At 41.4% G+C, this 13,008-nt stretch overlaps 1 protein-coding gene across 1 annotated transcript in view; it reads right to left on the minus strand.

Moving 5' to 3' along the window:
* Positions 1-13,008, minus strand: part of kcnq1.1 (potassium voltage-gated channel, KQT-like subfamily, member 1.1) — a 55,727-nt gene that overhangs the window by 24,188 nt on the left and 18,531 nt on the right. The window contains exons 3-6 of the mRNA XM_069661553.1: positions 12,724-12,850; positions 12,156-12,234; positions 9,677-9,773; positions 2,027-2,152 (exon numbers count right to left, since the gene is read on the minus strand). Of these exons, the coding sequence (XP_069517654.1) occupies positions 2,027-2,152; positions 9,677-9,773; positions 12,156-12,234; positions 12,724-12,850 (429 nt within the window). The remainder of the gene's footprint in view (positions 1-2,026; positions 2,153-9,676; positions 9,774-12,155; positions 12,235-12,723; positions 12,851-13,008) is intronic.

Genomic DNA, 13,008 nt, shown 5'->3' on the forward strand with positions numbered 1-13,008 from the left:
TTTAGAGGATGAGTCAATTCAACTTTCTTTCAAACACAATACAATTATTGACATTGTAAATGGTAGAAATGAAGTCTCACATAGCTTTGTGTCTGAATAAATGTGGAATCAACCATTTGACCATCATCTTTAATACTAATAAAAAAACCTAAAATGAATTGAAACAGTTAAATGTATTAAAAGTTATAATCTCGAAGATCTCAGTTTCGTTCTCTTTGGCGGCACCTATTGTGATAAACGGTAATAGTGGGAGCACACTTCCCAGATATCCAGACAGTTTTGCATGTTTTCCTGGCTGACGGTCACTTTCCTTTTTAGACTGTTTGCCTTCATCTGAGCGTCCAATTTGTTTCTTTTTCTTTGGATTTTCACTTATTTTTGAAGTTGTATCTGTAGTCATCCATCTTTTCTTTGTTTGTTCAGCCATAGTAGATTACTGTTTACTCGCAACACATGCAGAGACCTGAAAAGCAGCCGCTTAGCTCCGCCTACCCTCTCTGGCAGACCAACCACTGCTGGGTGATGGAAAACGTGTCACTAACTGGGCGCCGCTTGTGATTTTCTCCGCGAAAGTCGCCACCGACGACCAGTGTGTAATACTGCAAACGCAAAGGCTTTCATCAGTGAGCCATAGGCTCAATCACCATTTTGTTATTTGCATTTGAAGCAAAGGGAAACAGGTAGAAAAGCTCTGTCCTATTAAGTCAGACACATTATATTTTCTATGCAACTGTTTTAGCATTGATTCAACAAACACGACATCATCGTTAATTTAGTTCGAAAATTATGACAATAAGCGTTTTTTCCATGACTAAGCGAGACGTTGACGAGCTAAACATAGATCGTTGGTATTGATTGTTTTCATTAACGAGACGAGACAGGACTAAAATGTTAGTGGTGGGCTGTTGGGCATTTAAAATCCATGATATTTAATGCCTCCAGCACCAGTTAGAGATAACAGGTATGACGAAGGTGGTTATGAACTTTCTCTGTTTACTCAGGCTTTCTGCTTCAGGCCCTGTGCTCGCCACGCTCACAAAATAAGGGGCCGTTTTAAGCGTCATCTGACGCTTCTTCGGCACAATGGGAGCGATCACCGGCTGTCTGCTACAGTCAGACTGTTTAAATTAGAAGTGATGATGAAAAGTTAGGAACGAGCAAAAAACGTAATCCAGTGTCCTTACATGCTGTGCCCCCAAATTCAAATTCAAAACAACTTTATTAATCCCTCTAGGGGCAATTGATTTGGAGCAGCTTGTACATAAAAGACAGGAAAACTCAGCAACGTACAGACAACAGTAGATTATTCATAAAAGCTAAAAAATGAAATAAGATCTGCTGTGTGGCCTGATCAGTCTTGATAAAAGGAGGAAAAACTCTATAAGAAATAAAAGGAGCTTTTAGCATTCTGATTGCAGAGGGGACGAAGGATTTGGAAAAGCGGTTAGTTTTACAAGCAGGAAAACTCACTTACAGGAGCCTGTCCTGAAGAAGCTAAAATACCTACAGCCTTTTTGAGGATCTGCCCTCATCGTTCTTTTACTGTACAGATAATCTGCTGAAATTTAAAGTGTTAAAAGTTTGCCAAAATTAAACACTGCAAGAAATAATGTGTCAAGTAGCATTTAGCTGTGATGGTAGGACACAGTCCTGTCAGTCATGCTGGCTGTTTCCCCCTATTCCAGGCTTTATGCTATACAGTCCCCCGCGTACAGCTTGATATTTATAACAATGGAATCAATCTTTTCATCATCCCAAGTGTATTTTACAAAATGTCAAACGGTTGCTTTGAATAAATAAACCAATATTAAACATTCTGCAATAAAAACAGTCGACAAAACATCATCGTATCCTTCAAATATCAGACACGAGCAATAGTGACTGAACCAGATGTGATTTTAATGTCAACATTGGGGCTGTGTTCAAACATCAATGAACAAAACACACATTTGACCTTTGCCTTGCACAATCATCAAACGGTAACACACACACACACACACACACACACACACAGATTAGCACTTACCACTCCCCACCACAGGGCATCAGCGTAGCTTCCAAAGCTCTCATTTTCATCTTTCTCTGCCAGGTAGACGAAGTAGGAGGAGAAGATCAGGCTCAGGAAGCCGATGTATAAGGTCGTGATCAGCTCCTGAAATACACACGTACAAACGCACAACTGAAACAGCAGAAGTATTATTTCAACATAATTTATAAGAACGAATAATAGAATAATAATAAGAAGAAGAATATGATAGGGTATAGTGAATCTATATGTACTTTCTTATGCAGTTCCTCCTATCAGTTTAGCGGTGAGCTGCCTGGAGTGTGGTGTGGCTGTGTGTGCTAATAATATGACATATGGATGTGAATATTCATGTACATGTGCTGTGAATATGATGATTAAAATCTTTTTCCGAGTGTTCTGCTGTCCCCGCTCGCTTATGAGTGGATTCACACTCACTTTAAGCTCAGTAGCTGCTTCGCACTTTTAGGAAAAATCTAGCTTTCATCTCTCTTTTTTTTTTTTAGCATTCAATTTCCTGAAAAGACTTTTGGTCAATGTGTTGGTCAACTCTTCAATATTTTCTGCCTTCCTGCCTGTGGCTCTCAGTTCAAAGCTCATTCTTTGATGTTAATCCTTTCAAAATGGGTCACAAAAATATTGGTTCTTTTTTTTTTTTATAGAGGCTCACACAGAAAGGAAATTGGTCACCAAATCCTTCCTGATCTTTTATTCATTTATATATTAATTGATTCCTCCTGGTTTCCCTGTTAAGGCACACTCACAAATCTGTGCGAGCGCAGGGGTGAATAAAACATTTCCTTGCAGTGGCAAAGCAAATTCTCATCTTCGCTTTGACTGGAGTTATATTTTGTTTAACTTTAAAAAGCAGAGTCATGTCCTCAGCCAAAGAAGTGTGCGCAGTCGGCCTCGCTTGGCACTGTCCAAATTTAGCCGACAAGATATGAATATAGCCTCGGCAGGCAACGGTCTTCCCCCTGCCTCTCCACTGTGTGACCGTGTCCTCACTCTACTCTACTGTGGTTGCTCATTGTGGTTGTTTTCCATTCTCTCTCTTATTATTCCAGTCGCACCTATATCTGTCCACTTCCACTTTATCTTCAGCCAGATTCCAGCCTTCTTGTTCATCCAATACATGAAAACTTAAGAAGTAAAACATCACATAAAAATGAGTTTTCAGAAGTGATTTGAAAGATGTCACTGATGCTGCAAACTTTATCTCCTCAGGCAGGTCTTTCCAAAGCCGAGGGGCCCTGATGGCAAAAGCACCGTCACCTTTAGATTTTACACTGGGCTTTGGAACGAACATAAGGGCCCCACCTGAGGATCTAAGGCTGCGAGCTGGCTCATAAGGAGTCAAAAGTTCTGCTATGTAGCTCGGAGCCAGACCCATACGTGTTCTAAAAGTGATCAGTGAAATCTTTAAATCAACTCTAAAAGTAAGAGTTTGTTCTGTGCGAGTACTGTTACAGTAACATAAGATGTTTATGATTGCGGTTTACTCTATAACTCATAATTACGTAAGCAAACATAGTTACAAAAGGCAGCATTGATAGAGAGGTGGGACAAAAATAAATAAAATTAAAACCTAAACACAGGTTTTTACTTTTTTGAAAGCCTCAATGCTGGAAAAATGTCCAGATATTTACTGGCTAAATGAAATCTACAGGTCGCACTGCACATGTTGCATCTATATCCTGCTGCTTTTAACTGTGAATCATTCAATTTAATTGCCACATTGCCATCTGGTGTGCGATTGTATTGACTGGATTCACACTGATGGAGGCTCAGGAGCTCAGCTGCTTATAGAGTTCTCAACTGATATAACTGTGCTGAATGGGTTTTCAGAAAACATAGCCTGTGTCTTTCATATTCAATTATATTGGTTCTAACTAAAGTTCATTGCTTTACACTTCATCAGATTATTTAAAGTGATAATCTCAAAGATTTTCATGTAAATAAATGTCTGTTAAGTCACAATCTAACGCCGAATGAGGTAACACAATGATGATTGAGCCAATGGCCCACTGATGAAAGCCTTTGCATTTGCAGTATTACACACTGGGTGTCTGGTGCGACTTTCGCAGAAAAAATCACAAGCAGCGCCCAGTTAGTGACGCGTTTCATCAGCCAGCAGTGGTTGGTCTGCCAGAGAGGGTAGGCGGAGCTAAGCGGCTGCTTTTCCGGTCTCTGCAAGTGTTGCGAGTAAACAGTAATCTACTATGGTTGAACAAACAAAGACAAGATCGATGACTACAGATACAACTTCAAAAAGAAGTGAAAATCTAAAGAAAAAGAAACAAACTTGACGCTCAGATGAAGGCAAACAGTTTAAAAAGGAAAGCGACCGTCAGCGAGGAAAATCAAGAGTTACAACCGGAGCCAACCGAGGACGTCACACATGCAACACTGTCTGGATATCTGGGAAGTGTGCTCCCGCAATTACTGTTTACCTCCATAGGTGCCACCAAAAAGAAAACGCCAAAAAGGAGGAAACAGAGATCTTTGAGATTACAACTTTAACATATTATGTACTATGTATGCAACAAGGTAAGTCTACAAACTATCAAACACGTGAATATAACACAGCCTTTAACATAGAACAACGGTGTAGAAAAACATTACCACTTTGGCATTAAAACATTTAAAGAATTAAATCAACTATTCCCTGAGTGAGTGTTCTCGTTGTTGTTGACTGTCTTTATAATTGTTTATTTTAAAGACCATATGTTCAGTTCTTCTGGGGGCTTCGTTTGTTGAACTGTGTTAAAAACAAACTAAAAAAGAACATTTTTCATGTTGTGATGTGGTGCTTAAATAAACAGCATCAGAACAGACACCCACTCTGCAGAGCTGCATCCCGAATCAGTCATTTTAACTGTCATTTCTCTTATCCTTAAATAAATGCAATTACATCTTATTTGAAGGCAGTTTAATTAAAACGCTTCTTTTTGTTCTTGGTTGAAATTAGACTTAAATGTTTACAGCATTTCTGATGTTTAAAGACTAAAACGTCAAGTGTTTTGCTAATTACAGTTAGACTAAAATGTTTATGGCTTTCTTTGATTAAGATGGAGCTTGAATGTCATTATGTATATAATCATTCATCCACAACAAAGTGAGACAAAATAACTCTTCTGTGCTATTATGCTTCAGCTCAAAAGGAAGTAAAAGTGCATCTGAGTTTAAACTGAAAGTATGCTGAAAAATAAGCACTGATCACTGTAGGGACATTGATTGAATTCAGATGAAGACCAAATCATTATAAATCCGTTTGAAACCCAGACAGCTGATCTCTCCCTGTCTATTTAAAATATTTATGAAGCATCTTATTGCAGATTGAATGAGGAACCGTCTGTGGTTTGCTTTGCTCGGGAGGTCTAATTGGGCTCGGCTCTAATCCTGTCGGACTGTAATTGGAATACTTCTTTGTCGAGGAGCTCTGTAAGTGAATGTTCTCCTTGCACTCACCTACTTTGTGATTTAAACTGTGTTTAGCCACTCACGGTGCCAGAGCACCCCCTGCACTAAATCGGACTGAATTTCTGATGAGTGAAATTCTCATTCGTGTCTCGGCCCGAAACTGTCACTCCCAGATTTTTCAGAGCGCCACGGAGGAGCAGCAGCAGCAGATTAATGCAGAAAACGATCAGGGAAATGTTCACCTCCCTGGAAATATCATAACTGTATCCTTACATTACCCCATACTGATAGGAGCACCTCATACTGCTGCTCAGAATCTGTGTCTGCAATATACAACAGCACATTTTTTATTAAAGTTTGAGCATCAAATCTCAAGCAGTGAACATGAGAGCCTTCAACTCAACTAACATCTTGCTCGCAGCTTATTTGTACAAATTTCTTGGGTATGACAGCTTTAAATGCATTCAGCTACATCTTCTTAGAGTCCCGAGCAGAGGTTTAGGAGATATAGATTCTGCTGCTGTGACCGGGCAAACAAATTCAGGAGACGTGTGCTTCCAATCCGCCAGCGAGTCAGCGAGGAGCAACTGAGCAAATTGTGTTTACAAGCCACAAGCACTAGCCTGCTGCTCAGTGTGTATTTAGATGCTGTTGTACCACAAAGACTGGCTACTGATTGGAGTAAATGAAAGTCCATTGACTTTAAAAACTCCAGCTGTTAACACAGAAGCTGCAGTTTGGTGTGTGTATGTAGGAGAAAGGCTGTGCTAAGCATTACCGTCCTGTGTTGACTAAACCATAACAGCTAGAGAATCACTAAGAAGCAAATAGCGGAAGTAATGCACACAGGCATCCAGCTGGTTAATGGCTATTTGACCTCTACTGTAATGACTGTAGTATGATAGCACACTGTATTTCCTTGTGCAGGGTTGTGGGGGGCCTTTGCCCATCATTGCTTAATAGCAAGTAAAGTATTCTTAAGTCCAAAAAGGATAAAAAAAAGACAAAACCACAGTTGTCCATCCGTCCATTATCTATACCGCTTATCCTGTTCAGGGTAGCGGGGGCTGGAGCCTATCCCAGCTGTCATTGGGCGAGAGGCGTGGTACACCCTGGACTGGTCACCAGTCAATCACAGGGCTGACACATACGGTGTGTCCTTAACCGCATACTATCATACTAATCATACTAACCGTGGCGTAAAATTGAGTATGTCATGCATTCCCATCTCATAGTATGCAATTTTGTGTATGCGAGAAATCCCCGGATGTATACTAGATCGGCCCAGATATTTGAGTATGAGACGGGAGCTCACTGGTTGAACTCAACCGCCCCAAAATGCATTGCGACTATTCAGCTTCTACTATGGCACAGATGGACCGGAGATCAGACCGGACATACGTAAACGATTAAGTCACGTGATACGGAGAAGACGGCTCTGAGTATGATGCCAACGGCATCCTAATAGTCAGGTTAGTAGGCAGTATGCAGTACGTACTGTTTGAGTTTGTAGTAGGCAGTACGTTAGTATGCAGTTTCGGACACAGCAATAGACAGACAGACAACGCTCACACTCACACCTACAGGCAATTTAGAGTCATCAATGAACCTAACAAGCATGTCTTTGGACTGTGGGAGGAAGCCGGAGTACCCCGAGTGAACCCACACATGCACGGGGAGAACATGCAAACTCCACACAGAAAGGCCCACTTGGTCCGAACCGGGAACCTTCTCGCTGTGAGGCAACAGCGCTAACCACTCCACCACCGTGCAGGCCCTTTAAAGCCCAATAAGGACTAATTATCCCATCACAAGGTCAATATCAGTCTGTCGCCTGAGCACTTACCTCCCCTCTACCTCAATTTTCATATTAAGGCCCATCTCAAACCAACTCGTGGTAGAAAAACTGGCCACTTTAACCCTAATATAGACTATATCAGAGCTAACTCCCACTACCCTACTACTTTGGTAAATATTATTTTGGACCTGTATATAGCCTTAACTGCAGGTTCTCAACCTTGGAGCTGATGTATCTGAGGGCTTCATAAGATGATTTATGGAATAAAAAAAGTATATATTTCAAAGGGGTCACCTTACAGCAACAAGCTTTGATTGAACCTGTCGGACTGCTGTGGCCTTCTGTGTGGAGTGTTTATGCTTTTCTTGTGTTTGTGGGTTTCCTCTGAATTCTTCGCCTTCCTACCACAGTCCAAAGGCATGCAACTGAGGTTAAGTGAAGACTCCTACTCAACTCCTATTCCTTTTCAAACCTATGGGACTGTATGTCTCTTCGTTCGTAACGAAGCTCCGCCATCATGCTGCCTTTGTCATTTTACATTCGACCAAGCAACACCGACATAAAGTAAGTAAGTAAGTTAATTTATATAACACTTCTCACAGAGATAGATCACAAAGAGCTTTACATTGGCAACACAATACAGCGATATAAAACATGTCAGATACGATGGCCATACAAGCCACACAAATAAAAGCGCACAACATTTAAAACATCAACCCCTCATACAAGAAATAATAAAGTACACAGTACAATAACAATACGTGGGTTGACTAGCCAAATGCCTTAACTGAGATTTGAATGAAAAGCTCTATCACCGCAGGTCTTAAGGTTGACAGATAAGGGTGAATAAGTTCAGCCACATATTCTGTGGCCTGAGCCTGAAGGGATCTGTAAGTGAGAATGACCTTAAATAATGTAATGACATTACATAGCGTTCCAGCTTTGTGGAAGCAAAGCGTGTGCGAGGTGTAAACAAACAGCACGTGCTTCACGCACACACACGCCGTTCCGCCCTGTCGTCTCTGCTGTTTACACAAACGCCATCTCGCCTCTGTTACGACTCTGTTACTACCTCCGATGCTGGCTCAGAGGCGGAACGACTTCGCCCCACCATTCCACCTCCGTGTGTTTTAGATAGAAGACGGAGTGTAACAGAGGCGTAATATTCCCGCCTTGAACTGGCAGCATATAAGGGGCTTAAGTGTCAGCCCTGTGATTATATGGCGACCCGTTACATCTTGCATAATGTGGGTTTTGATCAGCTCCAACAGTATTATGACTTATGGTCATATTTTTCTTGTTTTGCCTGGATTATTGAATAATGTCCTATCTTTATGCCTCTGAACAGGTTTATAAAATGATCAATCTGAGAGGGAGAAAAACAAAACGGAAGAAACTTCTCATAAATTATTCACACAAACAATTACAGACCTTAACCTGACAGAGTGTTGAGGGCAGACATTGCTTTGATTGAAGGGGTCACAAGCTAAAGAGGATGGGAACAACTGGCCTAAACATTTGCTGAACTTGTCCTGTACTGCCTTTTTATTTTGGGTTCAGTAGGTGTTAGGTAACTGTAAAATTAAAGTAAGCATGACTGGTTTGTATCCAAATTCAATCAATATGTCTTATACCCAATGCACATTTCTGTCAATGTATTAAGCTTGAACGAATCACCTATTCTTGTGCACATGGGGGATTGCTTGTGTGGCGTTATTAACCTGCAGGGAAATGGAACATGACAACAGCTTAACAAGCAAACATGGCCTATGAATATCTAGGGCGACAGATGTTTCCTGGTTGTTTTCTATCCTCTTTCTGAAGTGCCCTCTGTAGAAAACTGTGTGACTTCATGCAGAGTGACTCCCTGTAGCTAGAAGGAATCGGTTTGGGATAGGTCTCCATTATCACCATGCTCTGACAGTCACTTTCTGTACTGCTGAGGTCAATGGCTGCTGATGACCAGCTTCAGCCAGGGGCAATATGGTCATCAGCCAAGGCCGATGCAAGGAAGCACAGCGGGCAGTACTGGCTGCACAACATCCCTGATACCCTGCTCACCTTCACCACTCTGTTTTTACACAGACATCGAGGAGAATTACAGCAGCCACTGGGGATAATCACGACCACCTCTGTGCCTCTGCAGAATGATCCTCTGGAGGGGCTGCAGTCATCTCGAACAGAACAGCTTATAGCCCTAACATAGCTGCACAGAAGCTCTTTTCTTCTGGCTCTGCAGGATGTTCTTTTTGCCGTTATATGCATTCCCATGTGGACGCTGCACCATGCAGAAGTGAAAATAATAAATGACAACGCGGCTATCTAAGTCTCCGGAGAGAGCGCCTCAAGCTTGTTAATAGTAATTATCAGATGGCCTGATGACTTTGGACCTGATGTGTGATGTGTTTCTAAAAGCTGTGAACGTGTACCTGCCGATGGATGAAGACAACAGAGCCCAGGAGACGCCAGGTTCCTCCCTGCCGGTCCACGTGGAGCATTCGCAGGATCTGCAGGAAGCGGATCCCTCTGGAGAATAACACCGGTGTTTAAATGCTTGTATTTTATTCATACAAAATGTATGTAAAGTAGCTATTTATAAGTGCATATTATATAAACACAAAAGTATGTGGACACCAGAGATGGAATAAACTCAGGCACCTTGAGTATTTATTTTACTGACATTCTTTTGATGTTTTATCTCTTTTTTCTACTTCTTACATTTTCTAAAACAGGCTTTTGAATTTAGCTGTGTTATTTGAGGGGATTGACTGTTGAATATTTTAATTTGGCATCATTGCGCGCCACCTTCCCAACATCAAGACTGATTTCAACCTAAATGGATGGGACAATAACACATAGATAAGACATGAAAATACATTTAAGTAAAAGAGAGGGAAACTAAACCGCAGGGAAGAGGTGTCTCGTGAATGCAATGTCTGTGACCAACAGGGATAACTTGCAGTGACATGGTTGAAAGTGGAACAGCAAATATTCAACAACAACATCAAGGCAGATTTAGAGCAACAAAACATTGCCAATTCAGAAGAGCAGAGCAAAGTTAATGTTCAATATTTGCAGTATTGCTCTTTTCTCTTATTTGAAGTTAGAATGAAGTGTAATAGTCTTACAAATATTACGCAAGCTTCAGTTAGTTTTGCACAAAAACAGCCTGTTGAAATTTCCCTCAGAAGGCTGGTTTTTACTTTCAAAGAGCAGCTCCAGTCATGTCTGGAAGGTATAATAATTTGCCTTCAAGACATTCAAACTGGGCCCCTCCCCCTGGGCTCTTCGCCACCAGACGCTCACTCTCACTCTCTCGTGCGAGAACCCCCTCAAGCTAACACCGACAGCATCACAGTTACCTTTGTGCTAGCATGCTAACCACCGATTAGCTTTGCACTAGCATGCTAACTGCCGGTTACCTTGTCCTACCCAGTTTGAGGCACCTACCTGCCCAACAGAAAGAAGGCCAACTCTGCATCGCTCTTTCGCCATGCCACACTCACCTATACGCTGTGATTGGCTCAGGGAACCACAACAGCCCCCCTCCTGAAAACGTCCCGTGCAAAGCAAAACAACAGAATAGATGCAGAGGGAAGGGTCTCACAAGGGTCTGCAGAAACACTCACCAACACGCATGTATAGAGGCCCATAAGTGATGATTATATTATATTATATTTGTAAAAGTCTATATTTTATTTTTCTAGGAACATCCTACTTATTATACCTTTAAGATATATAAAATGCTCTGCTTGAAAAACTAAATTGTGTCTGATATGTTTTTTCTGCAAAATACGTTTATTAACGTAATTACCTTGTAAAAATCCTCTCCTGCTTCTCCTACATAAAAAATACCCCAATCTGAGTAGTCCCCGCCCACTATGCAAATTTTCAACCGCCCCCTCCGTTCCGAAAAACAAAACACGTCTCATCCACCGTTTGGCAGCAACTTGTTCAAACTTAGCTAGCTTGAAATGTAGTAATTAGTTACGTTGGTAGTCAGTGTTGAGTTTGCCAAACAATGACGGTTACAGCTGGCTCCAGCATCGCTGAAGTGGTTGCCATCGATTGCACATAATGATATGCATAGCGTCACCCCGTCCATTAACAGGATTGGCTCCTAAGGTTTGTGACGTCTCAAACCTGCCAATCTGAAAACGTGTTGTTCAGCCTGTCCTTGGTACACTGCAGTTTAAAAGCAGACAGGCCCAGCCATGGAGATGACTGCTGATGTTGTCCCTGATATGTCTTGTAGCACATGAAAAACACCAAATGGAGATGTTTACAAGGTTAAAAGCTTGATTTGCACTGGAGGGGGTCTTTAAACTTGAGTATATTTCGGAGCCTTTACTTTTTCACTCTAATTCAGTAAATAATTTGAATAAATACTTCTACTTTTTACATATATATCTCAACATCTACTTGACCGAAGGATGTGTGTGCTTTCCCCAACTCAGGTGGACACCCACACTTGACCCCTATATCCATTCCAAAACCATGGGCATCCATCTGCTACTGTAACCACTCCAATACTCTGGTTTCAGTCTTATTTTTTTAAATAAAACTTTGGAGCCTGGCTGCAGAATTTGTTTTGCTCTGAGAGTGAGGTCTGCCCCTGATGTTAAGGCCTGGCTCACAGTTGGGCAGATTTATCCCAAAGGTGTTAGAAGAGGTTGAGTTGAAGGATCTCTGCAGATCAGGCAAGCTCTTCAACAACAAGCAGGGAAAAACATTTCTTATGAACCTGGCATGGTGAATGTTTTCATTTTGATGTAGTAAAGGGCTGAAATAGTTTCCACAAAGTTAGAAGAACACTGTTGCCTAAAGTGTTATGTTACATGCTGTCTACCTAAACCATGAAACAGGCCCCATACCATGCCCACAAGTGTCCACCTGCACATCTCTCACCTTACAGCGGACGTGGCAAAGACCTGGCCTTTGGAGCCCACTAACAGCACGACAACTGAGGCTACAACCACCATCAGATCTGTTTTGACAGAGAATGTGAGACTTTAATTAAGTATGAATAGGCAGTATTATGCAGATGATTAATACACAGAGCTGGGAATAACTCGAGTAAGCGTTGTCCTTCTTATGAGCTTGGGAAAAGTCAAAGAAAAGACAGCAGATATTAAAAGTAGACCAGAAATTCTCCATTAAAACATAATTATTGGTTTTCATTCTAAATACTCTATATATATCAATTGAGGTGAGAGGGGTTACGAATAATATTAATGCTCATGTTCATATTGCATATTTTAAAACCAAACACCTGGAGGTTCCAATTTTATGAATAAAAAGCTTGAGGTAGAACAACATTAGCAGTGCAGGTTTTAATTTCATGCTGAATTTGTCTGAGATGTTTCATTTTGGGATATATTACAGATATTGTTTAAATAGCGTGTGTGGGTGGGGATTGATGGATCTGTGTGTCTGCATGCGTACTGATAGGTGTGTATGGGCGATGGGTTCCCACCTATTACAGATATTGGCTTCCTGGCAAAGCGTAGTCGGCCCCAGATGCCAACATATTTACTGCGGCAGCCTGCTGACCAAAGGCGGACAAAATACTCCACACCGAAAAACACCACAAGGAAGATTTCCTGTCAGAGAAATGAGGGAAACAGAGCAGGCAAATGAGGGAGAAGAACAGGTGGAGAAAAAAAAAAACCTCCGATGTTTCAGAAGGTTATTCAAAGCAACAACACCCGAACATCTGCTCAGACTTCAGCAAAGTGTTCTTTAAAACTGATATTGTTCA

Source organism: Semicossyphus pulcher, unplaced genomic scaffold (assembly GCF_022749685.1).
Source record: "Semicossyphus pulcher isolate SPU_LCO1_2020_fin unplaced genomic scaffold, fSemPul1.0.p SCAF_1, whole genome shotgun sequence".
Classification (NCBI taxonomy): Eukaryota; Metazoa; Chordata; class Actinopteri; order Labriformes; family Labridae; genus Semicossyphus; species Semicossyphus pulcher.